The following is a 16,645-nucleotide window of genomic DNA, read 5'->3' as shown; positions in this document are numbered from 1 at the left end:
CCTCATACTTTATACTAGTATGAAGAATCTATGTTCAAATTCCATCTGGGATCTGCTTTTCCTGGGTTGTATAGCTCAGAGTTTGTTTTTTACTTTCATCTGTGAAGTCCTCTGAGTTAAGACATAATCAAAGCTGTTGTTATAACTGAGAGTATATTGGTTTCTCACATTAACAAATAATGTTACTTTGCAATAAGCGAGCACGTGTAAATAATCACTCGAAATTATCTTTTACAGGTGTATTCCGAGCCGTCGAGGCGACTGGAACTGTGTTACAGGCCTCGAGATATTCATTGTAAGTGTGCGCACGGAGATCGTTTTAATACGACCAGCCTGCTTATGAAGGTAAAGAGAGTTTGCAAAAAACGAGCGCAACTAGACGGTGAAGGCGACGACGACGAGTTTAATTTAGAAATAGTTGGAATTATAGACACTACTTATAAATTTCGAGGTAAGAATTAATGTTTATATGTTTAATAGTGTGTAATTTAGATATTACACAATTTATTGAAATAAAATGAATCATATCTGCAAGATAAATGCATCTTAACTCTTAGGCAGTAATGGGAAGTTTATAGTACCAGGGTCACTGTGTTTGTGTAATTTATGTTGAATATTTTGTCAAATAATGGTAAATAGTGTTAATTGACATAAATGTTAGAGTTTGTGTTTTATTAAAGCATTAACCATTTGTACAAAGACTAAATGAAATTTGAGATGTAGTTATAAGTAAGAAATTATTTTTCCTGTATCTTTTGACAAGAATTGCATAATTTTTCACAAAAAAGTGTTCATTACAAACATTTTTTTGTAAATAAATTCGATCCCACATGTTTTTAGTTTTGTTTCAAATGTTACGTGGTAACGAGAAGGTCAGAAATTTCAAAAGCTCAATTCTGTTACAGTTTGTATTTCAGAGTAAACTTCATTTTGCACTCATCAAGGAAGATGTTCCTTATTAGTAAGTTTTACAATAAAATCTGTGGTGGAATTAAAAGCTGTGTTCACAAACTTATGATTGTTATGTGAATGTGTTCTCATAGTATGGCATGTTCTGTCAAAATGTACAATCTTTACCCACTAATAACTCTGGTTCATCAGATGTTTCCTTTATTTCAGATTCTGAAATCACATGACAGGTTATCTATCCAATGGATTTGCAATCGGATTCGGATGTAAAGCCAAAGAACCACCGGATTACGTCGAGTTACTTTTCTGCGATTATATTTAATTAATTTACTAAATAATTTTTCACTGGAGGGAGACTTTAGGTGTCATCTCTTATTAAATTTTATAATTATAATTAAATCGATGTTTATTAAATAATTTAGAATATTCTGGAAGAAAAGAAGCGGGACTCGAACCCGCAACTCTCGCTTACGGTACGGATGCGTTGCCAGTTACGCTACCCGAGCCTCCGGTCCAGTCTCCTTTTCCAGATATATTTAAATACGGTATAACCATCCTTGGTTATGTTTGCATCTGCACAGTAAGTGGGAGTTACGGGTTCGAGTTCCGCAGCTGACGTTCTTTATCATTTTAAATTTACACTCGTATATTAATCTTAAATTGAGGAATTCAGAAAATTCTCGCTTCTGTTTTGCATAGTCTTTCAACACAGTTAGCTTAGAATTTAAACTAATGTTTTCTTAAATGAATGACTACAATATATAGAAATCTGATCAATCTTTTTAAATAATGTTAATGTTTTACACATGTATTGTATGAACCGAAGATCTACACTAACTTTTAATACCTATTTGAAAATTTATATCTTTTCTTTTCTATTTAATAATAGCATTAAAATCTGAAACTTATTTTTATCTAAGTGAGTAATTAACTGCTAATTGGTATTATTTTTGTTTAGGAATGATGGATTTTCAGTATTTACCAATGATTAATACTTCAAAAGACGGTTGTAAATCTTTTATTTCCACTATCATACCGAGAGGACTAAGTTCCATCGTGGCATGATGAACAATTGCCGCTGTTCGTCATGCCGGTCATGTTTGGTAGATTGTATATGAAGAGATAGACACATCATATGTGAGAGTAAGGAATAAAAACCAAAAACTCCACCAAATATCATTAGCAGAAGCAAGTATTATTTTTTATTATTACATAATTGTTGACAAATTTTACTTTAATTGTTTTTTGACGTCTTTAGAATGGCAGACCAGATTCGGATAAATGATATTTCCGAATTTTGAGGACGAAGTGCCGACCGAACCCATGGAAAATGAAAAATTCTTTTGCTACTATTACATACTGTTATATGTAATTCTAATAGATATTATGTGAAGAATGTGTTAAATTAGTGTAAAAAATGTAATTAGAAAATTTTTTTCTTTTGTGGAAGGTTCCAAATGAACTGTAGTATCAAATGCTTGATTGAATCAATATGTGTATCCTTCTGTATGGCCTCTACTTTGCATGTGAGACAGGTTCTTACATAATGTGGTGTAAGAGTCTGTCTGAATTCAGTCTTACAAGTTGTATCTAATCTGGTACTGTAATACTGTACCCACGTAGGAGGAATGATAACATTCTGACAAAATTACCCCTGGAAAACAACAAAGATTTGGTTTGAATATAAGTATACTTTTATCCATAGTTTATTTAAGCAGACACAGATAAGAGTGATATGTTATATGTAAAATTTTAAAAGTACTCAATAGTTCACACCTGGCATGAAATTTTGCAAGTGAAGAGTGAACAAGTGTAACATTTCACAAATTCAAAACTGCTAAACACTAATTATATAATTAAAATTAAAAATTAAAATTTTATTAAATCAACCATTTATATACTTGTATAAATACAAATAAGTAGTTATGTTCTGTGGACTGTTACACAGTTCTTTTTGTGCTAGGAATGTCGCTATTTTTATAAATCAACTATTGAAATACTGATTATTTGGCTCTTATAAATAAACTAATGAATTTAGCGATTGATTCTCCATAACCATAAATACCGCTTACCACGTTTGATAGCTATACCATATCGCATAAGGCAATACATGATTTGGTTCGAAGAAAATTGCATAAAGATATAAAAGCATCACAGTTTGCTAGAGACGCAATCGTCCAGTCACATTCCTAGCTTTTTATTTAGGTTCTCGGCCAATTTGTCCAAGAATTCAAAGGTGTTCAAATAATCCTCTCGAGTTACGCTGGAATATTCAAAAATGTAGAAATTGTACAGAAGTCAGAAAATAAAATCACGAATTTAGTTCATATTTGCAGTACGTACCTGCTCATTCCTTTAATGCATATGGCCAAGTCTTTTGTCATGAATCCACTCTCTATGGTTTCGACACATACGGCTTCTAAAGCTTTGGAAAAATTTGCTAAAGCGGGACATTTATCCAGCTTTGCCCTGTGAGCCAAACCTCTTGTCCATGCAAAAATTGAAGCTAAAAAAATTTAGATTAATTTTAAAGTACTAAAGTGTGAAAATAACATGTACATTTTTTAAAAATATTATTATTATTATTATCAATAATTAAATTTAATAAATATATAAGAATAACTGGTAATAACTTATTCTCTAAGGTAAATTTTAAAACACTAAATATCTATTACTATCTCTTCTATAATGTTCTAAGTTAAAGATTGCAACTATAGGTTTAGAAACTAACTGAAATTAATATTATAATGTAGAAGCTATCCTCCTATTCCTATTATATTAATAATGTAATTTACTAGGTCCTAAATAATTTGTAATATTAGAAAAGTTTAAATCAATGCATATACAGGTATTCCTTACTACGACCGAGTTCCGTTCCGACAACTACGTCGTTAAGTGAGGAGCTTGTGCCGGGAATACAGGATTGTTGTAAAATTATGCAACAAGCTTCAAATTTATTCATAAAAAGACTATTATAGTACGCTATTAGCCTATTATAGTACTATAAGACTATTATAGTACGCGCAAGCCTATTATAGTACGCTTAGTGCACATGTCACCATTCGCCATCGACCGACACTCAAGCTGAGAAAGGGGATTACCCGAATTGCAGGTCAAAACTCGATTGGTCGTAAGTGCGAGTGGTCGTTAAGCAGATAGGTCATAAAGTGAGGAGTATCTGCATAGATATGATAATTTCGGATTAAAGTTTTAGTTTTTCCATTGGTTTTCTAACATAAATAAATTATATTCTTTTGGTAGTTATATAATACATTAGCTCTCCAAGGTGGCCCAACTCCTCTGCTTGCTTTGCCTACTTCTTTTGAATATAGACGATTCATAACAAAAATTTCATGACAATTCAATCCCGTGCGAGGGGCTAGAATTTATTTAAAAATAAACTTTCAAAAGTGGTTACCTTTTTAAATAATCCAACTGTTTATATTATCGATGCAATGATGAATGATTATAAATGTCCTTGTAACAATAAATAAAGTAGAATTTAATATTTGTTTTTTGTAATTGTTTTAAAATAATTTCATGATGATTAATATTTAACTTTTGCATGTTAATGTGCATACATATTTTTAAGATAACAGCACTAACATTAACCAATGTATGAAACAAATACTGGGAGACCATTTTCAAATATTGATGTATTCAATTTAATTCATAAATTAAAAAGTCTCATCTAAAAAATCACTTAAAAAGGAATATTCACCAACGTTAGATTTCAATTCATATTTTTAAGTAAACTAAGCAAGATTATGTAAGGTTATAGCAATGAATGATGATCAACATATTTCTCCGAGAACCTTTAAAATTACCTACATGTTATAAATGTTACATTAATTTAGGCAATTATTATTTCGTAATTTAAAAAGTTTTATCATCACAAACATACATCATTAAAAGACGATCAATTAAAGAAAATACAATTTCAATAATGCTGATGCAGTTAAAGTTATTGTTACGAAGACCAAAGATCAAATCCAAGACAGTGACCCCATAAGAATTTTTCATGAGCCCTGTCACTCACCAACCATTCATTCCCATTCTGGGCATGGCCAAAATTACAATGGGTATGGAGAAGAAAAAGGCACTCTTAGCACTCACAGAGAAAAAGGAGGTAAAAATATAAAAACAAATTGATATAATATTGAATATATTTTGTTTAAAAATACAATACTAAGCATTTTTGAAAATGGTAGCAACTAAACACTGACCAACAGATTAACTGATGAATTCAAATGAAACTGACAATCTGTTAATTACTATTTATGTCCTATGTAGCTCCTTGGGAAAGCCTTACATTAGTTAAAATTTAACTGATGTAACAGTTAACGGCAGAATGAAATTACAATATATTTCATATTTTATAAACTGTTCAAAATTTTAAGCAAATCTTATCCATAAAGGATCCATGTTGGAAGGGTTAGGAATAATGCTCTGTCAGGATTAGTCATTGTAACAATGGTTGGACTTCAAGCCGATCATTGGATAAGCAAGAAGCAAGAAAATTATCATACGAGCGTTAAACAACGTACAATTATCGCTATAATTACTAGCGCTTTGGACGAAACTATTTCCGTCTTCGTCAGGCAGATAAAAACGGTTAAAATCCTTTTTTCGAACAAAATTTTTAAATTAATCTAATGGCATTAGAGCCTTGGAACAAAACCAACGATGGAACTGAACATAAAGAATTTAAACATACGCGCATGGCGACAAAGCACGTGCGCTATAATATGCCGAGAAGTGGAGCTAGAGGCGATGCCTTAATCTGTTATATAAGTTGACCCACATAGCAGGCAAATCAAGAGTGGGGAGTGTTGCATGAATTTAGTGCATCAGTAAGGAGGGCCTCCCAAATATACACGACGCTCCTGTTATCACAATGCCTGAGCATCACCATATTTTATCACATTAGTCATAAAAATCGTAACAGTTTATGCTGAATTCAAACCTAGATTCTTTACAAAAGCAGGAAGATATTGTGTAGCTATATAGCTAATCTCCATTGACTATTTATTTTTCTCAAAATCAACAATTTTATTTGATTATTGTTGAAGTAACTGAAAAATGATCAAGTCTTTTTTTCTAAATAGATTAAGTTTGTTTCAAAATAACAACAAAATTTCTAATAATGTATTCTGTAATATTTTATCTAATGTTTAATTTGTATATATTGTAACTTGAAATTAATTGTTTAGTTTTTAATTTAAAAAATTAAATTAGTTTAAATAATGTTAATTTGTCTTTTGCAGGATGTCTCAAAAGTCACTGTTTCAGTGACATTAGATACTCTAAAAAATGCTATGGTGTCATAAAGATATTTATCTTTAGTGAAAATTTGTGTATTTACAAAACATTTATTGATTTATGTCAACTTTTGTGTAATTGCTAAATTTTCCACTCAGATCCACATCACTGATGATGAACTTATGTTTGTGGTAACATGCAAGATGAAATGTGAGAAAAAATTAAACAATTTTGAATGGAAGTTGCGTAAGAAAGGTCCAATAGACAAGGCTATTTGTGAGTTATTATGTTGGAAAGTGTGTTATGAGAAGTAACTTGCCACTTTTAACTCTGTAGAGGCACTGATGATTGCCGTGTGGAGCACTAATTTTTTGCCGTACATACTTTGAAATAAATATATTTTTTATGTTTAAAGTAGCTTTTTGTAATTCCAATTATTTTTCAAAATAGATAATGACTTTTGAGATACCCCATATTTAAAAAACATTAGTTAAAGTTGGACAAAGCAATTGTTGCCTCAACAGACAGACTTTAAATATTTATCTTCGCAAAAATACGCATGTAGAAAACTTATATGACAATTTTACCTATTGGATTAGTTGAAGTTTCTTTTCCTTGTTGATGCATTCTATAATGACGTGTAACAGTGCCGTGAGCAGCTTCTGCTTCTATCGTTTTTCCGTCGGGACAAATTAAGACACTCGTCATCATTCCGAGAGAGCCGTAACCTTTAATAAGAACAATGAGACAAAAAAATTAACACTGTAGAATATAAAAAGATTTTTATTAACAACTAGCCATAAAATTTAATGCATATTTAATTAATTTATATAAAATAATTTTAAATTAATTAGAACATTATATTTTATCTTTAAAAAAATTTTTTTTTAATAATCTTTGAAGTTTATTTCATGATTATTTCATAGAAATGTATAAGCTATTTTCTTACGCTTCAGAAACCATAATCATAACTAAGAGAACAGTTATAAGTTTTTTGTTTTGCACATGAACATCTGTAAAATCACACTGATACTTTATTACTGGTGCCCTATTTAATTAGAAAACAACATAGAATTTTGTGATGTGATATGTCATTTTGAATTCTTCTATACTCTTAACATGTCAGAGTTTTGTGCATGTGTATTCTATTTGTTCTACTCCAGTAAAAACTATATAAGGCTGTAATTTTACTTCCCTACTGTGACCAGACATTCTAATCATGTTTTGAAAGGAAGTTAGAATTGATAGTGAGTCTTTTTTGTGTCTTGACTCACTCTACATCATTGTATTCATTTTTTTGTTCATATATTCATATGTAACCAACATAATTACATGTAAGAAATGTACTGTATTTGGGTTTCTAACATATTCAAGTGCGACAAACATTGACATAGCAATATTCAAACAATAATATGCCAAATCAAAAATTTTATATAAATATAAAATACCAAAATGTATTACCTTGGGCCACAGAATCAGACTGAACATCTCCATCATAATTTTTACATGCCCAAACGAATCCTCCTTCGGATTTTAATGCTTGAGCAACCATGTCATCAATCAGACGATGCTCGTACCAAATACCCTTAGATTCAAACTTTTGCTTATATTCTCTAAAAACAGAAAATACACGTATATTTAAAACACTAATTAAATTTATTTTGAAGCTTTTATTTAAAAAATAATAATAACAACTTACTTATCATAAATTTCTTGGAAAATATCTTTAAATCGACCATCATATTTTTTCAAAATTGTGTTTTTCGTACTGAAATATTAATATATAAATAAATTATACTTTTTATAAAGTTTTATATAACTCAAAAGTTTAAGATTTTAAACTAAACAATTTAGTATTTATGAATATAATTAGGATACATTTAATATTTATGTACAGTAAACTTACCTGAGATATAATGGATAATTAGCACCAAGTGCATATTCGAATGAACTAAGTGCAAAATCTCTGATAGACTGTAAAAAAGTTTGTTTTTAATTTATGGCCGTAAATTATTATTATATTCATTTTTAAAGAAATTTATAAATATTTAATAAAGATAAATGCTGTAATTTAAAATAGGACATAACTGATAAAATATCATTGCTGTGTTTGTGAAGAAAGACTTTCTAAAATCAAATGCAGTTATATTGTAATTTTATCCTTTATACACTTAATGAGTAGAAAATATTGAATTTAAGTTCTACATTTGAGTAAAATGCTGTAATCATCTAAGTGAATACTCTAATCATTGTTTAGAAGACTATGTTCAAATAACTGCAAAAACAAATTACAATTTCATCATTAAGATACTGGCAAGGTCATCAGGATGTATGATCACTTATCTGCAGATTGTGACACTGCACTGAAGCAATTAATAATGAATTGAAACTATAAAGAATATTGAAAAGATTTTTAAGATTAGAAAATTGTGTGTGTTTTTTTATAGTATTAAATATACCTTTATTAGCAACATGCAATATATATACTAAAATATTGAGAATAGTATTTATAATGTATGCTAACTGAGTCAGACATTGGTTATTAGAATGTTAAAATTTACATTATATCAATCATTAAACAATAAATCTCCATAACAAGTAATTATTGACACCTAATGATAAATCATCTCGGACACTAACCTTGTCAGTATTATACATTGCAAGTGCAACTCCACCTCCATCTTCAAAATCAAACACAGTATGTTGAATTACTTCTCCACCAGAATTTGGTGTAAATTTAATTTCCAATTTTCCAGGTCCGGGCACAACAAAGTCGGTAGCTTTATACTAAATACGAATATACGATTTGTGTTTATACTTTAAAAATATTTTAATTATTGCTATTTTCTTAAACACGTACCTGATCGCCGTAAGCGTGACGGCCAATTATTATGGGCTTCTTCCAACAAGTGACGAGTCTCGGAATGTTCTTACATATGATAGCCTCTCGAAAGACTGTTCCTCCCAAGATGTTACGAATCGTCCCATTGGGAGATTTCCACATTTTCTTAAGGTTAAATTCTAAATTACATTATTAAATTTATTAATAATGTCTTCTTTCATTTTCTATCATCAGAGGAAAATATTTTGATTAATATAAATGTAAGATTTATGAAGAACAAATTTAATTTTTATGAAAACTTTAAATTATGTAATTTATAATTATAGAAAATATATAATACTGTAATATAATATAATATATAATAATTTCTATAATTATTGAAATCAGCTATTGTTTGTGTTATAATTAAAATTAAATTTGCTTCTTATAAATCCAAATTCCTAATTTAATTTTAGAAAATTAATTATATTAAATGAATGAAATATAAACAACCTTCTACGCGCTTCTCGTCTGGCGTAATAGTAGCGCATTTCACACCTACGTTGTATTTTTTTATTGCATTTGCGCAGTCAATTGTAACTGAAATGAAATAAATAATATAATTAATTAAGAAATTTTCGATATATAAAATTTATCTTGTAGTAAAAATCACCTTGGTCGTTAGTCGCATCCCTGTTTTGAATACTTAAATCAAACGAATGCAGCTCCATTTCTACATGAGGGAAAATCAACTTTTCTTTGATTAATTCCCAAATAATTCTATAAAAGAAAAATAAAATAATTAATAAATAAATTTCAATGTATTTCAGTTTGATTTGTAAAAAAATAAAATCATTACTACATTTTAAAAATAAATATACAAGAAGACACCCATTAATTAACATTAAATCATAGTACATTGTCATATAAAATGCAAAACAAACATTTACTGGGGGTGGTGCGTATGTATGTCTGATGAAAGAATTAAATTATTCAAAAAGTAAAAAAATGCATTTAATTAAGTAGTAAATGGTCTATAAAATATAATTTTCAAAATATTTGCCTTCAGACACAATCGAATTCTGAAGGTGTTCATAAAACTGGTCAATAATAATGCTACTGAAATTCCTTTCATTGCATCTCTGCCGCAGTCCCTAAGAATCTCAGGTTCTACATTGGAGAGAGACTTTAGTTCCCTCTATATAGCACAGTATAAGATGTTTAAATCAAGGCTTTTAAGGAGACAATTTGATACTTCTTCAGCCTTTTCCAGTACATCCAGAGCTATCAACCTGGAATTAAACACTTGTTTGAGGTCATCAAGTGTCATCTATCCCTCTATTAAACTTTCAAACACAACTTGTATCTAACAAACTATCCAAAAATTACAGTATTTTCCTCACGACAAACATATGCCATCCTGTGTACAATTTTAAAATATTTATATGTACCTGATTTGGTTTTTTAAATTTTGAATGTTGCCCTTCATTTTATACATTCCATTCTGTCTTTATATTTGAATTTTGGTTTCCCAAGAAAGATCATTTAAAATAACTGAAAAAATTTTGCACTAATTAAACAAATAATCATTTCCTTGATGCTAAAACATTTTTTGTGGCATTTATTTTGTCATCTTGTTGTTTATTTTTGTTCATTAATTAATGTTATAGAATCATCATCATCAAAGTTTTTAATCTAAAATTTGTAGAAATTAAAAAAGAAAATCTAAAACATAGAGTAAGCTGAGTATTCTGTTCTACTTCCACAATGTTTTTCAGATATTAGAAGAAATGTTCATATCAAGATATTTAAAAAACATTATGAAAATAGAGGCAGTAGAATGTAAAGAATGTAGGAATGTAGAGGCCCACCAGCGGCCGAGCAGTTCTGTCTCTAAACACTGGGAGTTCGGTCGCCGGTTCACGCCGCGCTCGGACGGGCTGGCCACATGGAGTTTTCTGGGTTTTCTCCATATTTGTAACACCTGAATAGGAACAGGTTTCCCTTACAAGACTTCCCGGAAGGCATTTCCCCTCGCGTAACATCGCGCCCCAGAGAAGGCAACGGGGAACCACTCTGGATGTAACTTTCCCTAGATACACCTCGGCACATTACTAACTACTTACTAACCTACACCAGATGTCACCGACGTCGGGAATCTGATACGGCGTACAAAGAAGAAGAAGATGACTATAGAATTTAGAATACCAGCTTGCTCTAGCTCTTTTCTCTGTGAATGTAAGCCCGAAATGGGCCTCGAATGAAGCCGAAAACATTTGCCTAAACAATAATTATGGAGTACAACAAATGTTTCTTTTACAGCTGGTAAAGTGTGTAATGTGGTGTGTAAGTCAATTAATAATTCCAGTTTGAAGAGAACTTAGAAGAATTAAACTTACAGAAATTAAATTGGCTAAATAAAATAAAATAAAAAAACAGTCATAATTAATCTAGTTATTTAAAACTGTAAAATGTTATACAGCAGTAAGACAATTCCTAGCAATTATTTCTCACTAATTACTCTGTCAGTAGTTACTATAGTTCTATCAAACATTTTAAATATCACCCCTTACTTTTAATAATTCTCTAAATCTACTGTTTAGTTCAATTGATTAATACTCAAGCCATATTTATTTGAAAGTTCTCATTTTAACAACAGATAAATAAAAATATATCTAACATACATAAATACTGTTACAAATGCAATTCAATTTCAAAAATGGGCTTTGCTATAACACAACCCAGCTCGGGTCAAAGTTCACAGTTCTGCTCGGCTCGGTATTTCCAAATCGGGGGACCGAGCCGAGCTTTGCCGACTCTAGTACTAACTGTAGTAAATGAACTTTGGCCATTTAGTCGGCATTCGTTTAAGCGTATTTACACGTTATTTATTGATATTATATAACAGTTTATAAAATTTGTAAATATTAAAATATCAGTAAAATATACACACATTTATTACACATTATTTTATTGAACGCTTACAGTAATTAGTGAATTATTAATTATTGGTAAGATAGCGGCTTAAAGTAAATTAGCCGAACCGAGCCGAGCTATTTTAACAAATTTTTTGTAAATTCGCCTTTAGACGTTAGCTTGAATTTGTCGTTTAATACGATTATTTTTCGAAATTCTTTCCTAATATTTATCTGTTTTGATACAAATGCTTTATTATATAATTTTGGAGAATATTAAACAAATAATATTTTTTATTTACTCATCTTTTAAATATCTACTACAGAGAAAAAAATTTAAGCATATAATAATTAAGAATAAGATAACTGTTGTGACATTAAAAGTAATCAATATGACGTTCTGTAAGGATTTTATCGTAAAAAAATATGATAAAATTAATTAATTTTATTATGAAATAAGTAAATAGATTGTCGACCTTGTAGATACTGTTAATTTTGACAGATAATAAAATAAATGATGGATGTTGTCAAGGAATCAATGTTTAACTTCAAGGACAATTTTGAGTTCATTGCTTCTGTAACTGAAACATCCTTTATGTATGAATGTATATTATACGTATTAAAAAAAAAAATACATAAATTACCTTGTCATTTCATCGCCTTGCACTTCCACGATGGGACCACCTGTTCCAGTAAAAACACAAAAAATATAAACATTAATCATAATAATCTCGTTAGAATTATATTTTTTAAAAAGTAAGCTATACAGAATTCCCGTACGACTAATTTAACAATTATATAATTTTTTTAACACCGAATACATTCATCAAAAATAATAATATTCTAAATTAAAGGGGTCATTCTTTATCCATTGACAACCAAATGAATGTTTTAGTTGTTATTCTGTCTGAATAATGTTTAAATTAATATCTTTTTTTTACATTAAAAACATATTATATAAAATGTTACCCGCGGCCCGTCACGTTAAATTGTGTGGTCCACTAAGCGATATTATATATCTATTAAAACTTTTGTTTCTCGTTATGTGTGTACCAAATCAATTAAATAAATGAAAATTTGTCTGTGTCATTGTTATAATGTGCAAGTGCGAGTACAAACTCTTGGTATAACAATAAAATTTTGTGTTTGTTTTACTTTTTTAAAAGCGTGTTTGCCTAAATTGTGGCCCACCGTAATGTTACGCGTGATCAAAGTGGCCCGCGAAACAATTTGGGTTGGCCAGGCCCGGTCTAGAGCGAAATTGCTAGGAAATGTTTTGAGAGAATATTTGCGATCCGTTTACACAATGTAGATACACAGATTAAATGGGTGTATTTTTTAATATAATATTGATATTATTTAATAGAATAAAAAATAAAATTATTTTGGAACAAACTTTAAAAGTAGACAAACCGGTTCCTTTATAACTTGACCAGTTTTTTTTGTAATTACAAATGTATAGATTAAAATTACGACTAATTTAAACTTGATTTGTTTCCGAAGGTTTACCGTAATCATAAGAAAGGAGTCAACAAACGTAAAATTTTTTCTTTATATTAAAAAAATTGTTTCGGATATATATTTGGAACGTTTCCAGAAAAGTTTCTTTTATCAATTATTATTGATATTGAAACAATTTTTTAAAGATTTTAAATCATTATCATATACAATTAATTAAAATACTTTATACTGTATACATAAATTCATAAATTATGAAAGATTATTCTAATCGTATGCTGTATTCAAATAATAACTGCGTATAATGTATTTTACTATTAAAAAATGATTTCAATAAACCATATACTTTAATTAAGAGAGAAATATATAAAAATTATTATTAAAAAGCCTATCGAGAAATTTTTTAAACTATGCCCTGTGGGCAGCAGAGGCCATTTTTTCCATAACTATATCCAAACCATATGGCGAGAGATGGGGCCAGAATTTGGAACAAATTACTCGAATTCCCGGAAAACCGACCGCTCGGATTCGATTCCAATGTTCCCGGAGCAATAGGCCGATGCCTTAACCTCCTCCGCTATTCGGCCATCATTGAAAATTTCTAATCGGTAGTTTAAATATTGCAAATGAAATTAAAGTCACAATTCTTAATGTCTGCTTTAGATAATTATTTATAATTAATTTTAGTATCATTTACTAGTTTGTACACCCTCATATTTTCATTCTGAAGCATTAAATTATTTTTTAAACACATTGTTTAAAAAAGTATTCAATTACCAAGAATTTCACATCACACACAACTTACGAAACACCATAAAATGCTCAATTATGAGAGATTTTCTGTTCCGAAAATGGCATTTGATCATTCGAATCATTGAATATTCGATATTTATATAAGCCGAGCTCATATAAGAGGCTCCGTAAAGTTGTTAAATTTAAAAGAACATATTTATTCTACAGCATTTGGTACCAAAACATTGCTTATAACCGGCATTTGTTAATCACGTAAGCTGACGTAAAGGGCTCGTTCGAAGCCATTTACATTGATTATCGTGACATAAATAACAAACTCCTCCCTAGATTCGGCTTCGCATAGACTAACTATATGAAATTGAATCTACGGGACAGATTTCAACAGGAAATTTTCCTTTAGATAAAATATTGCTTAAGGGAAAATTTCCTGCATTAATTCCTAGTAAACTGCACCTACATTATTCTGTAAACAGGGAAATTTCCAGTTTAAACTGCTCAAATGATTACGAAATCAAATATAACGAATAAATACAAAACTTCATGTAATATTCTTCATCTAGATGCATAAAATAAGCTTAAAATGTGTAAAAGTTGTCAATGTAAGTCATGTTTTTATTCAAAAACATGGTGCATGAGGGTAATATCAAGGAAGTAACCTGCACGAGGAAAATATATTGTATTATTTTAATAATAAACGATAAAAAGATTCATATTATGCATTTTATAACAAATAATGTATTAAATAACTTACATTTAATAGGCATTTTGATTAAATTTCAGAGCAGAGGGTATCTTTCACACCTTCTCGTAGTAAACACACGCCGGCGACTCTCGGGCTAATCTATTGGTCAATCGCGTAACATACTTTTCTTACGATAATTCTTATCGGTTGTAACAGTGACCTCATATTTCTCTATCTCTGATTGGACTTACCTCTTCCGATACAGTAAACATTCAACGTCATCATAATTAATAATTTTTATAAAATTTAATCAATATTATGAATTTTTATTTATTTTTATTAGAGATTAATTATTAATATAAAGTTTATATTGTATATTCTTATCATTTGGTATTTTAAGGTCACTTCGGTGTTCCGTCGTTTGAGGTCAATGGTCGAAGTGTCATTAAAATGTTTTGTAATTTAATAACAGTAATAGTATTAAATTTATTTTTTTATTTATCGTATTTTAAAATTAAGATTTTATTTATTTATATTTATTAATTTAAACCGAAAAAATATTGTTTAAAAAATAAAGTCAACGCGTGACCGCCATTTGCCTGGAATAGAGATTTAAAATTGTTTTCGACTCTATCTAGACTGTCTCTTCAATTCTCATAAAGAGTTAAAGCAAATTATCTTGAAAAAATAGATAAAAATTACATTTTTACTTTTTTCAGAATGTTAAAATCAAACCTGTTTCTTAATTTTTCTGTTTGGCTACTAAAAGCCGCTAAAAATGGCCGAAACTCTTAAAAGGGTCCGAGTTCGTGGCACGCTCAAATTTGACTCTTCTTAATTTTCGGATCGCCTTTTCGGTACGTCTGAAGAAAACAGGGATAATAAATAGTGAAAATGTATATTTCAGTGTCAAAACGATGCTAAAAGATACATATTTTTTATCCTTTACATACTATTGAATAATCTTTCTTTCTACTGTAACTTTTTATACGTGGATAAAATTTTTCTTTTATTAATTTTGCGAAATAATAACTATGATTTCGTCAAAGTTTGATCCAAACAGATAATAGCGAGGTTGTGGCCGAAGTTTTAAACGCGAAAACGTGTACGTCGGACGTTCGGCGCCGCTTTCCTGTAAGCCTAGAAGTTTGACAATGGAGTTTGGAATGTCGAGCATGATTCCATGACTCGACATTGCCAAACTTCTAGGCTTACAGGAAAGCGGCGCCGAACGTCCGACGTACACGTTTTCGCGTTTAAAACTTTGGCCTCAACCTCGCTATTAAGAGATTCTTTTTTTAGTCTCTTTCCATCGTATTGGGCACTAAGAGGGCCTTCGTTCCACACTCATTATAAGTTTGGCCAGGCCTATAATGAGATGGTCACGTGGCGAAAGACGTCATATCCCGGAATGATTTATATAACTATAATATAGAAGGCCAGACGGAGTGGCCGAATGGCTGATCGGTCGAGGTAGCAGCCTACCGCTCTGGAAGACCCGGTTCGAATCCAGACTGGGTCGATAAATCCCAGGAATTTTTCGAAGAAGTGGTTCGTCCGGATAGGTCGGGCCCCTATCGTGGGCCTGTGCACGCTAAGAGGTTCTTTTAGTGCCCACAGGACGGAAAGAGTTTAAACAATAAGCACCCGCAAGGCTGCCGAAGAGGACTTTGAGCATCTATTTAAGTGTTGAATCTACTTAAAATAAATATTTAACCGAACACATTTGTAGCTTTCAAAATATAGTTTTATTTTTTAAATCATTAAAATAAAATTTTAAAAATGTATGTAAATGTAAACTCCGTTAGAAAATCAATAACAAGAAAATAATACATGTACTGTACT

General features: G+C 30.1%; 1 protein-coding gene across 1 annotated transcript; it reads right to left on the bottom strand.

Moving 5' to 3' along the window:
- Positions 1–2,765: 2,765 nt before the first annotated feature.
- Idh (isocitrate dehydrogenase [NADP] cytoplasmic) lies at positions 2,766–15,041 on the bottom strand. The gene is made up of 12 exons (XM_067284854.1): positions 14,870–15,041; positions 12,552–12,591; positions 9,666–9,772; positions 9,506–9,592; positions 9,032–9,192; positions 8,812–8,958; positions 8,078–8,145; positions 7,871–7,939; positions 7,633–7,784; positions 6,759–6,899; positions 3,253–3,415; positions 2,766–3,172 (listed from the first exon to the last, which is right to left on the bottom strand). Exons 1-12 carry the CDS (start codon positions 14,880–14,882, stop codon positions 3,091–3,093), a joined length of 1,230 nt encoding a protein of 409 aa, XP_067140955.1. The 5' UTR covers positions 14,883–15,041; the 3' UTR covers positions 2,766–3,090.
- Between the last annotated feature and the right edge of the window lie 1,604 nt (positions 15,042–16,645).

This window comes from Centruroides vittatus, unplaced genomic scaffold (genome assembly GCF_030686945.1).
Source record: "Centruroides vittatus isolate TY-2023 unplaced genomic scaffold, ASM3068694v2 scaffold_1478, whole genome shotgun sequence".
NCBI lineage: Eukaryota > Metazoa > Arthropoda > Arachnida > Scorpiones > Buthidae > Centruroides > Centruroides vittatus.
This window is presented reverse-complemented; position numbering and strand designations above follow the sequence as displayed.